We start from the raw sequence: 13,832 nt of genomic DNA, 5'->3' as shown, positions 1-13,832 counted from the left end.
TAACCTGAACCCTAACCTGAACCCTAACCCTAACCTTAACCCTAACCTGAACCCTAACCCTAACCGTAACCCTCACCCTAATCTGAACCCTAACCCCAACCTGAACCCTAACCTGAACCTGAACCTAACCTGAACCCTAACCTTAACCCTAACCTGAAACCTAACCCTAACCTGAACCCTAATCCTAACCTGAACCCTAACCCTAACCTGAACCCTAACCCTAACCTTAACCCTAACCTTAACCTAACCCTAACCCTAACCCTAACTCTAACCTGAACCCTAACCCTAACCCTAACCTGAACCCTAACCCTAACCCTAACCCTAACCCTAACCTGAACCCTAACCTGAACCCTAACCCTAACCTTAATGTCCCTACACTTCCATATCTAGTTTGAATCTCTACACTCTCTACATCTATTTTGAATCTCTACACTCTCTATATCTATTTTAATCCTAGACCACTGCTCTGAATTCGGCACTTGGCCTTTTTTCTTAGCGTAGAATTTCTGGCTTCTAACTTAAGCCTTATTTTAATGTCTTACTTTGGTCTTCTTTTTATAGCTTTCTCTAGTCATTTAAAGTATATAATACACAAGTCTCACCATTTATCCTAAAGGGGTTGCCTGTGCCAGTGCACACCAGATTCGTCTGTTTCTCATTGAACCTAACCCTAACCTGAACCCTAACCCTAACCTGAACCCTAACCTGAACCCTAACCCTAACCTGAACCCTAACCCTAACCTGAACCCTAACCCTAACCTGAACCCTAACCTGAACCCTAACCTGAACCCTAACCCTAACCTTAACCCTAACCTGAACCCTAACCTGAACCCTAACCCTAACCCTAACCTGAACCCTAACCCTAACCTGAACCCTAACCCTAACCCTAACCTGAACCCTAACCCTAACCTGAACCCTAACCCTAACCTGAACCCTAACCCTAACCCTAACCCTAACCTGAACCCTAACCCTAACCCTAACCTGAACCCTAACCCTAACCCTAACCCTAACCTGAACCCTAACCCTAACCCTAACCTGAACCCTAACCCTAACCCTAGACCACAACGGTATTCAGTTGGTAAGAGACAGACATTCCGTAAATACTAGGAATAGATTGTCCCCCATCTATGCGTTATCCAGACAGGAAAGAGAAATAGGCAAAATAACATTTTGATTTAGAGCAATAAAGAAATAGAATAAATTAACTGAGCAAACCAGAAACCTTTTTATATTTACATGTAAACATTATTTTAAAACGATTGAAATATAATACATAGAAATGTTGTGAGACTATAGTAGATGAAGAATCTATATTTTTTTAGATTGAGTATTTATTGGGTCATTATGTTAGTATATTATTTACGTTTTGTAATAGTGTGTTATATGTGAAAATGTGTTGGTATTATAAATTGTATTTGAATGTTTAAGGACTCTTGGAAGATTAGTCCCAATGGGGACTAAAGAGATCCAAATCAAATCAAAATCAAACCTAAAGTTAAAACAGACACTTCCATGAGCTGAGCAGGGTGGTTCAGCCTCGTCTCGTCTCACTTATCATACTGACATCGACTGAATGTAGGCCACAACTCTCTACAGAGATGTTATACTGTACTCTACGCTCGTATGCAGCAGTGAAATTGCTGCTCTTACCTCTCAGGCTCTGACGTAGACAAAGCTGGAGAGGTAGGTAGAAGTCTCTCAGCAGGGTGAGTGTACACCACTTAAAATGGCAGTGCAGTCGAAAACTCGATTTTCCTGTTTTTGAAAAATTGTATTTTCAAACTATGATGTTGAAATAATACTCTGAAATTGTAAAAATGATGACAATGTCCTTTATTACTGACAGCATAACTTCACAATCCAATTATAAAGTTTTGTTTTAATTGTATCTCGGGATGTGTTTCCTTAGCTTTGGAATCATTTAATCAATGGTGTGCGTTTGGTTCAATTAAGGAAACTATATATTGTGAGTGTCGTCAGACAATCGAGCGCGAGAGAGCGAGAGAGAGAACGAGAGAGGAGAGAGAGAGAGAGAGAGAGAGAGAGAGAGAGAGAGAGAGAGAGAGAGAGAGAGAGAGAGAGAGAGAGAGAGAGAGAATGAGAGGGAGGGAGAGCGAGAGAGAGAGAGAGAGAGAGAGAGAGAGAGAGAGAGAGAGAGAGAGAGAGAGAGAGAGAGAGAGAGAGAGAGAGAGAGTGAGAGAGAGAGAGAGAGTGAGAGAGAGAGAGAGCGAGAGCGAGAGAGAGAGAGAGAGAGAGAGAGAGGCTGAGCAAGAGAGAGAGAGAGAGAGAGAGAGAGAGAGAGAGAGAGAGAGAGAGAGACAGAGAGAGAGAGAGAGACAGAGAGAGAGAGAGAGAGAGAGAGAGAGGGAGAGCGAGAGAGAGAGAGAGAGAGCGAGAGAGCGAGAGAGAGAGAGAGAGAGAGAGAGAGAGAGCGAGAGAGAGAGAGAGAGAGAGAGAGAGAGAGAGAGAGAGAGAGAGAGAGAGAGAGAGAGAGAGAGGGACATACAGCTAAAACTCTTGCTCTGATTAATCTGACAAATTATGGTAATTTGATCAGGAAGATCTATGTATTCGGAATGGGTAATGCTAATTTAAACAGGGATAGATATATGTATTCTGGGTGGCTGATCTCCCCTCTGACTGGACGGCTGAGCTCCCCTATGACTGGACGGCTGAGCTCCCCTCTGACTGGACGGCTGATCTCCCCTCTGACTGGATGGCTGATCTCCCCTCTGACTGGACGGCTGAGCTCCTCTCTGACTGGATGGCTGATCTCCCCTCTGACCGGACGGCTGATCTCCCATCTGACTGGACGGCTGATCTCCTCTCTGACTGGACGGCTGAGCTCCTCTCTGACTGGACGGCTGAGCTCCTCTCTGACTGGACGGCTGATCTCCTCTCTGACTGGACGGCTGAGCTCCTCTCTGACTGGACGGCTGAGCTCCTCTCTGACTGGACGGCTGAGCTTTCCTCAATGTCACCCTGCTCTGATGGATGACCCTCTGACCATGCCTCTTGTTAGTGGATGTACACCTATTCTCTGGTAAAGTACGTGATGTCTGGTGGATACATGGACTGTGTGTTACTCACTCTGTAAACTCTGCGTAGCAGTACATGAGGCGCCGGATGTAGTAGGGTAGATAGCAAACCACAAAGGCAACAACCACAGCCCCTGAGAGAGAGAGAGAGAGAGAGAGAGAGAGAGAGAGAGAGAGAGAGAGAGAGAGAGAGAGAGAGAGAGAGAGAGAGAGAGAGAGAGAGAGAGAGAGAGAGAGAGAGAGAGAGAGAGAGAGAGAGAGAGAGAGAGAGAGAGAGAGAGAGGGAGAGAGAGACAGGCAGACAGAGATTAAGTATATATATTCAGACTGTCTGAAATGGTACCCTATCCCCGTAGTACACTAATTTTGACCAGAGCCCTTTGGGTCCTCATCTTGACCAGAGCCCTCTGGGTCCTCATCTTGAACAAAGCCCTCTGGGTCCTCATCTTGACCAGAGCCCTCTGGGTCCTCATCTTGACCAAAGCCCTCTGGGTCCTCATCTTGACCAGAGCCCCCTGGGTCCTCATCTTGACCAAAGCCCTCTGGGTCCTCATCTTGACCAGAGCCCTCTGGGTCCTCATCTTGACCAAAGCCCTCTGGGTCCTCATCTTGACCATAGCCCTCTGGGTCCTCATCTTGACCAGAGCCCTTTGGGTCCTCCTCTTGACCATAGCCCTCTGGGTCGTCATCTTGACCAGAGCCCTCTGGGTCCTCATCTCGACCAGAGCCCTCTGGGTCCTCATCTTGACCAGAACCCTCTGGGTCCTCATCTTGACCATAGCCCTCTGGGTCCTCATCTTGACCAGAGCCCTCTGGGTCCTCATCTTGACCAAAGCCCTCTGGGTTCTCGTCAAAATTAGTGCACTTGCAGTGATAGAATGCCATTTGGAATGCAACAAGATCAAAGCCTGCACAGTTGAATTAGATGCAGCAGGTCTGAGACTAACATTGCTTTCACAGTTAGAATAGCAGTACAGTATTATAATACCACTGCAGTATACTGTAGGTAATTAACATTCTGCTAAATTAACCAAGCGAAAAACAAATGAGTTTGATTGATTGAATTTATTTGATCATTAAAATCTAAAGGTTGTTCCAGCCAGAGACAGCATCACATACATAAACATTTTGAGGATAAAACACAATAAAGCCCAAAGCCTAAAAATCACAGTAATTGAAACCAGCAAAAAAAATACACACAAAATAATAAAACAAATAAAATATGAAGACTATCTCATGCTCATTCATGGTAAACTAAGCATGCACTGGGATTGGCTTCCATCTATGATTCATGTGGTACTATTCAGTACTGTTCAGTTCTCTTTCATCTTCTCTTCGTGTTCCACTCCCAAGGTGATCTGGGCTCAGGGGATATCCTCTTCTGTTGTTGTGGCTCCTGATCCTTGCCATCTATTCCATTTGTGCTCTATTGATTATGACGTCCGGACTGACATTATCCTATTACCTCACCTCTCCACTCCAAAGGATCACTGAACGACGCCTAAGCATTAGACCACACCCACAAAGCTCTAGTTCAGGCTGGACAGTCTGCTGACTGAGGTGGTGAGAGGTTACGACAAGACTGACTGAGGTGGTGAGAGGTTATGACAGCTGAAAGGTCAGAGGTTAATTAAAGGTTAACCTTGTTATCCTCTGTGTGGAGTTTAAACTGAAAAGAAAGCTCTCCTGGGGGTTCTAAAGGAACTCAATGATGTATGGGACCAGGAAATGTCTATGATGTGTCACAGACATGATCTCAGCCTCTCCTGTCCTAATCTAAATGAGGAAGACTCCTTCTACCTCATACCTGACATTCCCCTGTGATTAATGGGGATATGACCTTTTCAGGTAGCCTATCACTACTTTACTATTTATCACAAGGCACGGGGCATCGAGTCAAACACCACTCTCAAATCCTCTTGACCCTAGAGATTAAATACCTAGAGAGCAAATACTGCATAGCAAATACTGCATAGGAAACCATTATCAATGCAGCGGCAGCCACAATCACTAGGACTATTATTTTATAGTTGCTCTTTAATTATTTATTATTTTTCTATTATATTCTTATTTTTTATTTTATTTTTTTTTACTTCAGTTTATTTTAGTAAATACTTTAACACTTTTTTAAATTCTTAAAACTGCATTGTTGGTTAAGAGATTGGAAGTAAGCATTTCACTGTAAGGTCAACCAACACCTGGTGTATTCGGCCCATGTGACAAATACAATTTGATTCGATTTGATATCACTTGTATGCAATATAAGTAGATTGGTAAGTTATAATAAAGTTATAATTGTAAATATGTTTTACTTATTCTTCTATCTTAACACCAAAGGTTATACCATATTTCCTAAAACGTCAATGTTTAGCTCGTCAGGCTGCTTTCTCAATCTGTGTGGAACACACACACCCTGCGGTGACAGAAAAAAGCTCTGTGTGACTGGATTGCTCTTCGCTGGCAGCCAATCAGCTGTCAGCGTCAGAGGGAAGCTCATTTGTCATAATAAATACATTCCAGGCTGGCGGTTTCACTTCCGCTCTCAGACCAATCGGTTTCCCTCAACCCGGTCATCCACTCACTGGCCACCCTGACGTTCTCTAAAGTTCGGTATCTGAATTCTACTCATTGTGAAACAGAGCAGAAAAGTTTGTCCTCTTTACGAAATGACTTTACATTTTCAAACCAACTTTGGTGTTTTGGCTAGTCTCTGAAATGTGGTTCTGGGTGCCAACATTAGTTTTGGTAGGCGCTGATCTAGGGGTCTAAATAGCAAAATAATGAAACCATTTTCATTGGATAATTGCGAAGGTTGAAATATTACCATAGATATGGGTATCCATTAGGCTATGTATCGTTGGCCCTGCAAGCTGTGTCTTAGTGGTTCAATCTGAGCCCATAAAGGACCATTAGAGATTCTCCCTGGAGACGTATTATTGGCAATCTTATTGTGTCCACAATTAACACGGCTGCTTTCAATCCACTCTGATATATGTCTTCTATTTGGTCCTTGATAATCTGATAGAAGGAACAATGACAAAAATGAATCTCAAGAAAAGGAATATAATTGTGATAGCTGTTATATGATGATCAGCTAGAAGTGATGTCAAATATTGAATCAAGTTCATCTTGAAACAGAACAGCATATGTACCCAGTCTGTGTTTCTGTATATGTGCACCATTATCTTATAATTAAGGTAACAGAACTTTCTAATGAGCAAACTTCCATATCTGAATGACCGGCAGCCTTTGCATTCACTATGGGAAATTAGTTGTTATAGGAACGATGCTGGTCTAGTATGGTAACTGAACCTTTATTTAACCAGGTGGGCAAGTTGAGAACAAGTTCTCATTTGCAACTGCGACCTGGCCAAGATAAAGCATAGCAGTTTGAACAGACAACACAGAGTTACACATGGAGTAAACAATTAGCAAAAAAAAGGGGGAGTCTATATACATTGTGTGCAAAAGGCATGACGAGGTAGGCGAATAATTACATAGCTAAACGTTTAGGGTGCTGTAAATGTATTCAGGTTACTTCCCTACGTATTACAACATGGATAGAGTTGGAAGTTAACCAAACACTGGAATATATCAGAGGGCTTAATCACTGTAAGAGTATATCCAGTATGAGTCTTTCTAAGACGAGACAATGAGAAGTTAAACAAACAGTTTTACTCTTGCATGGTTGCTCTGTGTTAATGTGTTGGGTGTGTATATCTGTATATACTTGCTGCTTCCTGCTAACGGGCTGGATGGTGGGGTTAAATAGGCTTTGATCAGATCCACTGGTTGAATCAACATTGTTTCCATGTAATTTCAATTCAATGACATTGAATAAACCAGCCAGGTCACCCTTGATACAAGTCAGTATTCGACGTCCATCCTTGTCTGAGGATGTTGGAAGATGATGTAGAAACTGGCCACTAGAGGGGCAACCGTGAGCGCTGTTCGATTCATGTAGGTTTCGGTTTTGCTCTGTCGTTGTGGACAAGGATGACAGATACCTTTCGATTCCAAAGGTTGTAAGTTCAAACCCAGTCATAAAAAGTTGTTTTTAAAAATGGTTGTTTAAAGCCTGTTTAAAGCCTGTCCCAAACCTTAACCATTTGGAGTTAATGACTAACCTTAAGATTTCAGAGGTAATGACTAAACTTAACCTTAAACACTTAGAAATGTGACATTTGCAACCATTCTGACATGAGATTGTGAGAGCTAGTTGGAGAGCTAGTTGGAGAGCTAGTTGGAGAGCTAGTTGGAGAGCTAGTTGGAATAAAGGTTGACTTGATGTATGTTGTATGTTACCATAGAAATGGCCTGTATGTTACCATAGAAATGGCCTGTATGTTACCATAGAAATGGCCTGTATGTTACCATAGAAATGGCCTGTATGTTACCATAGAAATGGCCTGTATGTTACCATAGGAATGGCCTGTATGTTACCATAGAAATGGCCTGTATGTTACCATAGAAATGGCCTGTATGTTGTATTATATTATTATTATATATTTATATATATTATTATTATTACCAGTGGGGAGCCACCGTGGAGCTCCACATGCTATCACTGTTCAGACAGACAGACAGACAGACAGACAGACAGACAGACAGACAGACAGACAGACAGACAGACAGACAGACCCCTGCGAGAGCCCCTTTCTTCCATCTCTTCCATGTGCTATAGAGACAATATGACAAAGACACAGGCCATTTGAAAAGACAATGAAACCTGCATCTTTCAAAGACTAAAACCACTCTTCCCTATACACTATATTGTAGTATTTCCACGGAAATGCATCTTGCCAGCTAGGAATTCTGACCTAATGACCAATGGATACAATTCCCTTGTTATTGGGTGTTATGGTGCATTGTAGCCGAGTGGTTAGAGCATTGGGCAAGTAACACAAAGGTTGCTGGCTCGAATCCCCGAAATCTGTTGTTCTGCCCCTGAACAAGGCAGTTAACCCACTGTTCCCTGGTAGTCTGTCATTGTAAATAAGAATTTGTTCTTAACTGACTTGCCTAGTTAAATAAAGGTGTTCTCAACTTGCCTACCTGGTTAAATAAAGGTGAAATAAAAAAATTAATAATAAAAAAATGATTGACCTAAGTCGGCCAGAGAAATAGCTCGGCCCACTTTGACCTTTGCCCTGTCCTTTTGGTGCAGAGGGGAAAGAAAACAAATGCAACAAAATTATGAACACGCACACACACTCTTACACACACATTATCTCAAACTGTTGGTGTCCATAGAAGTGGCTTTTAGAATCGCCACTACACACACATTAACTCACATTAAGTACACTGAGTTCCGCTCTGTGATTGCCATTAAGCACGTGGCCTTCCCCCTTCTCCTGTCATGCAATGTGACTGCAACTAGAGCCAAGAGTGACAGGCCAGAGCTAGAGTGTGCAATGTCTGCTACCAAGGTTAACCGTGAACAGTAATGGCCTTGTTGTACTACTACACTCGCCGATGTATTTATTTGGACAGTGAAGTTTAAAACCAATTAAATGTAACTAAATGCAATATAAAATGTAATCACAAAGTAATTAGTTATCATGAGAGGGCCATAAGACAATAAATAGTAATGCTGCATACTCGGTTAAAGGTTACAATCTCACCTTTCTGGTAAACTTTTTAAAACTTGCTGAGGTGTAGTCACTTTTGAGGACACAAGCTCAAGTACACAGTACAAATATGTGACTTGTTTCAAGAAACTGAAGCGCTTCACTACTTCACCAGAGAGGTATTTGAATGTAAACTTTTTATATTTATCACAATGCGTTTTTGGCAGAAATGCCAACGGGAACATGTGAACTTTCATGTTCCTTAGTAACATATGTAAATACAAATAAAATTGTTAAATTACAAGCCTAGTTGGTTTAGCCACAGAAAAAGACAGGAACCTTTCCGCTAGCAATGATTGTGACTTCCGGCGCCGACAGAGATGGCCGCCTCGCTTCGCGTTCCTAGGAAACTATGCAGTTTTTTGTTTTTTTTACGTGTTATTTCTTACATTAGTACCCCAGGTCATCTTAAGTTTCATTACATACAGTCGAAAGAACTACTGAATATAAGATCAGCGTCAACTCACCATCAGTACGACCAAGAATATGTTTTCCGCGACGCTGATCCTGTGTTCTGCCTTACAAACAGGACAACGGAATGGATCGCATGCAGCGACCAAGAAACGACTCCGAAAAAGAGGGAAACGAGGCGGTCTTCTGGTCAGACTCCGAACAAGGGCACATCGCGCACCACTCCCCAGCATTCTTCTTGCCAATGTCCAGTCTCTTGACAACAAAGGTTGACGAAATCCGAGCAAGGGTGGCATTCCAGAGGACATCAGAGACTGCAACGTTCTCTGCTTCACGGAAACATGGCTCACTGGGAAGACGCTATCCGATGCGGTGCAGCCAACAGGTTTCTCCACGCATCGCGCCGACAGAAACAAACATCTTTCTGGTAAGAAGAGTGGCGTGGGGCGTATGCCTCATGACTAACGAGACATGGTGTGATGAAGGAAACATACAGGAACTCAAATCCTTCTGTTCACCTGATTTAGAATTCCTCACAATCAAATGTAGACCGCATTATCTTCCAAGAGAATTCTCTTCGATTATAATCACAGCCGTATATATCCCCCAAGCAGACACATCGATGGCTCTGAACAAACTTTATTTAACTCTTTGCAAACTGGAAACCATTTATCCGGAGGCTGCATTCATTGTAGCTGGGGATTTTTAACAAAGCTAATCTGAAAACAAGACTCCCTAAATTTTATCAGCATATCGATTTAGCAACCAGGGGTGGTAAAACCTTGGATCATTGTTACTCTAACTTCCGCTGACGCATATAAGGCCCTGCCCCGCCCCCTTTCGGAAAAGCTGACCACGACTCCATTTTGCTGATCCCTGCCTACAGGCAGAAACTCAAACAAGAGGCTCCCACGCTGAGGTCTGTCCAACGCTGGTCAGACCAAGCTGACTCCACACTCCAAGACTGCTTCCATCACGTGGACTGGGACATGTTTCGAATGCGTCAGATAACAATATTGACGAATACGCTGATTCGGTGTGCGAGTTCACTAGAACGTGCGTCGAAGATGTTGTTCCCATAGCAACGATAAAAACATTCCCTAACCAGAAACCGTGGATTGATGGCAGCATTCGCGTGAAACTGAAAGCGAACCACTGCTTTTAATCAGGGCAAGGTGTCTGGCAACATGACCGAATACAAACAGTGCAGCTATTCCCTCCGCAAGGCTATTAAACAAGCTAAGCGTCAGTACAGAGACAAAATGGAATCTCAATTCAATGGCTCAGACACAAGAGGCATGTGGCAGGGTCTACAGTCAATCACGGACTACAAGAAGGCAGACTAAATAACTTTTTTGCCCGCTTTGAGGACAATACAGTGCCACTGACACGGCCTGCAACGAAAACATGCGGTCTCCTTCACTGCAGCCGAGGTGAGTAAGACATTTAAACGTGTTAACCCTCGCAAGGCTGCAGGCCCAGACGGCATCCCCAGCCGCGCCTCAGAGCATGCGCAGACCAGCTGGCGGTGTGTTTACGGACATATTCAATCAATCCCTATACCAGTCTGCTGTTCCCACATGCTTCAAGAGGGCCACCATTGTTCCTGTTCCCAAGAAAGCTAAGGTAACTGAGCTAAACGACTACCGCCCGTAGCACTCACTTCCGTCATCATGAAGTGCTTTGAGAGACTAGTCAAGGACCATATCACCTCCACCCTACCTGACACCCTAGACCCACTCCAATTTGCTTACCGCCCAAATAGGTCCACAGATGATGCAATCTCAACCACACTGCACACTGCCCTAACCCACCTGGACAAGAGGAATACCTATGTGAGAATGCTGTTCATCGACTACAGCTCGGCATTCAACACCATAGTACACTCCAAGCTCGTCATCAAGCTCGAGACCCTGGGTCTCGACCCCGCCCCTGTGCAACTGGGTACTGGACTTCCTGACGGGCCGCCCCCAGGTGGTGAGGGTAGGCAACAACATCTCCTCCCCCGCTGATCCTCAACACGGGGCCCCACAAGGGTGCGTTCTGAGCCCTCTCCTGTACTCCCTGTTCACCCACGACTGCGTGGCCACGCACGCCTCCAACTCAATCATCAAGTTTGCGGACGACACAACAGTGGTAGGCTTGATTACCAACAACGACGAGACGGTCTACAGGGAGGAGGTGAGGGCCCTCGGAGTGTGGTGTCAGGAAAATAACCTCACACTCAACGTCAACAAAACTAAGGAGATGATTGTGGACTTCAGGAAACAGCAGAGGGAACACCCCTCTATCCACATCGATGGAACAGTAGTGGAGAGGGTAGCAAGTTTTAAGTTCCTCGGCATACACATCACAGACAAACTGAATTGGTCCACTCACACTGACAGCGTCGTGAAGAAGGCGCAGCAGCGCCTCTTCAACCTCAGGAGGCTGAAGAAATTTGGCTTGTCACCAAAAGCACTCACAAACTTCTACAGATGCACAATCGAGAGCATCCTGGCGGGCTGTATCACCGCCTGGTACGGCAACTGCTCCGCCCCTCAACCGTAAGGCTCTCCAGAGGGTAGTGAGGTCTGCACAACGCATCACCGGGGCAAACTACCTGCCCTCCAGGACACCTACACCACCCGATGTTACAGGAAGGCCATAAAGATCATCAAGGACATCAACCACCCGAACCACTGCCTGTTCACCCCGCTATCATCCAGAAGGCGAGGTCAGTACAGGTGCATCAAAGCTGGGACCGAGAGACTGAAAAACAGCTTCTAACTCAAGGCCATCAGACTGTTAAACAGCCACCACTAACATTGAGTGGCTGCTGCCAACACACTGTCATTGACACTGACCCAACTCCAGCCACTTTAATAATGGGAATTGATGGGAAATTATGTAAATATATCACTAGCCACTTTAAACAATGCTACCTTATATAATGTTACTTACCCTACATTATTCATCTCATATGCATACGTATATATTGTACTCTACATCATCGACTGCATCCTTATGTAATACATGTATCACTAGCCACTTTAACTATGCCACTTTGTTTACTTTGTCTACATACTCATCTCATATGTATATATGGTACTCGATACCATCTACTGTATGCTGCTCTGTACCATCACTCATTCATATATCCTTATGTACATATTCTTTATCCCCTTACACTGTGTATAAGACAGTAGTTTTGGAATTGTTAGTTAGATTACTTGTTGGTTATCACTGCATTGTCGGAACTAGAAGCACAAGCATTTCGCTACACTCGCATTAACATCTGCTAAGCATGTGTATGTGACAAATAAAATTTGATTTGATTTGATTTGATTGGCTGAGATAATGAGTGGGCTGGACATGCCGAGAGATGAGTTTGAATTGGTCTGCCATGAAGCACACTTCTGTCTATAACATGAGCTGGTCAGTATGTGTAGGTAATCATTCCTAATGTGGCTTTTTTGAAAGATATCACGTAGTATAACTACAAAAGTGTTGCTCTCCACTTTCTCGAGGACCGAGTTTTGAAATCAGTGGAATGCCCGATGGAATTAGAGTATGATAGTTAAGAAGATGGAGAAAATTATGGCATTTGATTGCAAATATGCAGAGGGAGTCAAAAGAGAACACACTGAAGGCTGTGGTATAAAACACCTGTCTCCGGATTCCATCTTCATACTAAGGGCAACCATGGCATCCATGACATATAGGGAGAAACATCCATCCATGTACATGGGTAAGATAGTCTAGCTAGCTACATTTTCAGATATTATACGTTTCAAATTTTGTCAGAAATTTGTTTTTATTTCAAGTTAAAGCGTACTGTTAGCTAGCTAGCAACGTTAGCTGGTTGGCTGGCTCTCTAGCTAACGTTACGTGTATGATCTGTGTAGTAATATTATTTGTATCTCACAGCCATTGGCATTGTTAGTTATAGCCTAATGTTAGCTAACATTTAACCTGGTTTGTAGTACCAATCAAATTGATTTACAAAGCCCTTCTTACATCAGCTGATGTCACAAAGTGCTGTAGTAACGTTATGAGTAGGAATTATTACATGTTCATTATTTGAACTGGTTAGCCAGCTATCTTAACATTAGCTAGCTAGCTAACAAGCTAGAAATGAACTATAACATTGCTAGGAAAGCTGCTTTTAGTTGCCTGGTTTGCTAGATTGACATTTACTAAATTCATTTTTAAACGGGGAGGGGGTGGTTAAAAATAGCCGCGTCTTTAGAGCATGCACAGACCAGCTGGCTCAATCTCTCCCTATCCCAGTCTGCTGCCCCCACATGCTTCAAGTAGACACCATTGTTCGTGTTCCCAGAAAGCAAAGGTAACTGAACTAAATTACTATCACTCACTTCTGTTATCATGAAGTGCTTTGAGAGGCTAGTTAAAGATTTTTTTTTTTCTAAGAGTATTGTTATATTATAAATCAATTAACTATGACTTTTAAATCACCCAGCAGTGCTATTTGCAGAGTTAGCTCCAGGTAAATGTTGTAATTTGTCAACCATTCCTGAACCTGGACCTGACCTGAACCTTTCAACCAAAACACGCTACATGTGGACAGTACCAAACAAATGATCTAATGAGTCTGTATCTTCACAACAAAATCTCAGTTCGAGCTTTTGTTTGTAAACAGAAAAGCAGGAAGATAGAGTCACAGTCTGATTTGCCGAAGGGAGGGGCGAGGGAGGGCCTTGTTTACATTTCTGTATAATAAAAGTGTCTAGAGTTTTAGGGCCCCTAAAGG

The 13,832-nt window shown here is 43.4% G+C and overlaps 1 protein-coding gene across 3 annotated transcripts in view; it reads right to left on the bottom strand.

Annotated features, from left to right (window-relative positions):
• The window catches only part of LOC118377025 (neurotensin receptor type 1-like), a 118,107-nt gene that overhangs the window by 49,805 nt on the left and 54,470 nt on the right, over positions 1 to 13,832 (bottom strand). For all 3 annotated transcript variants that reach the window (XR_008082648.1, XM_052481619.1, XM_052481618.1), the window contains exon 3: positions 3,091 to 3,172. Coding sequence is in view for 2 of the 3 variants with exons in the window: in XM_052481619.1 (XP_052337579.1) it covers positions 3,091 to 3,172 (82 nt within the window). In the remaining variant the exon portion in view is untranslated. The remainder of the gene's footprint in view (positions 1 to 3,090; positions 3,173 to 13,832) is intronic.

The sequence above is a fragment of the Oncorhynchus keta genome, chromosome 27 (assembly GCF_023373465.1).
Source record: "Oncorhynchus keta strain PuntledgeMale-10-30-2019 chromosome 27, Oket_V2, whole genome shotgun sequence".
NCBI lineage: Eukaryota > Metazoa > Chordata > Actinopteri > Salmoniformes > Salmonidae > Oncorhynchus > Oncorhynchus keta.
This window is presented reverse-complemented; position numbering and strand designations above follow the sequence as displayed.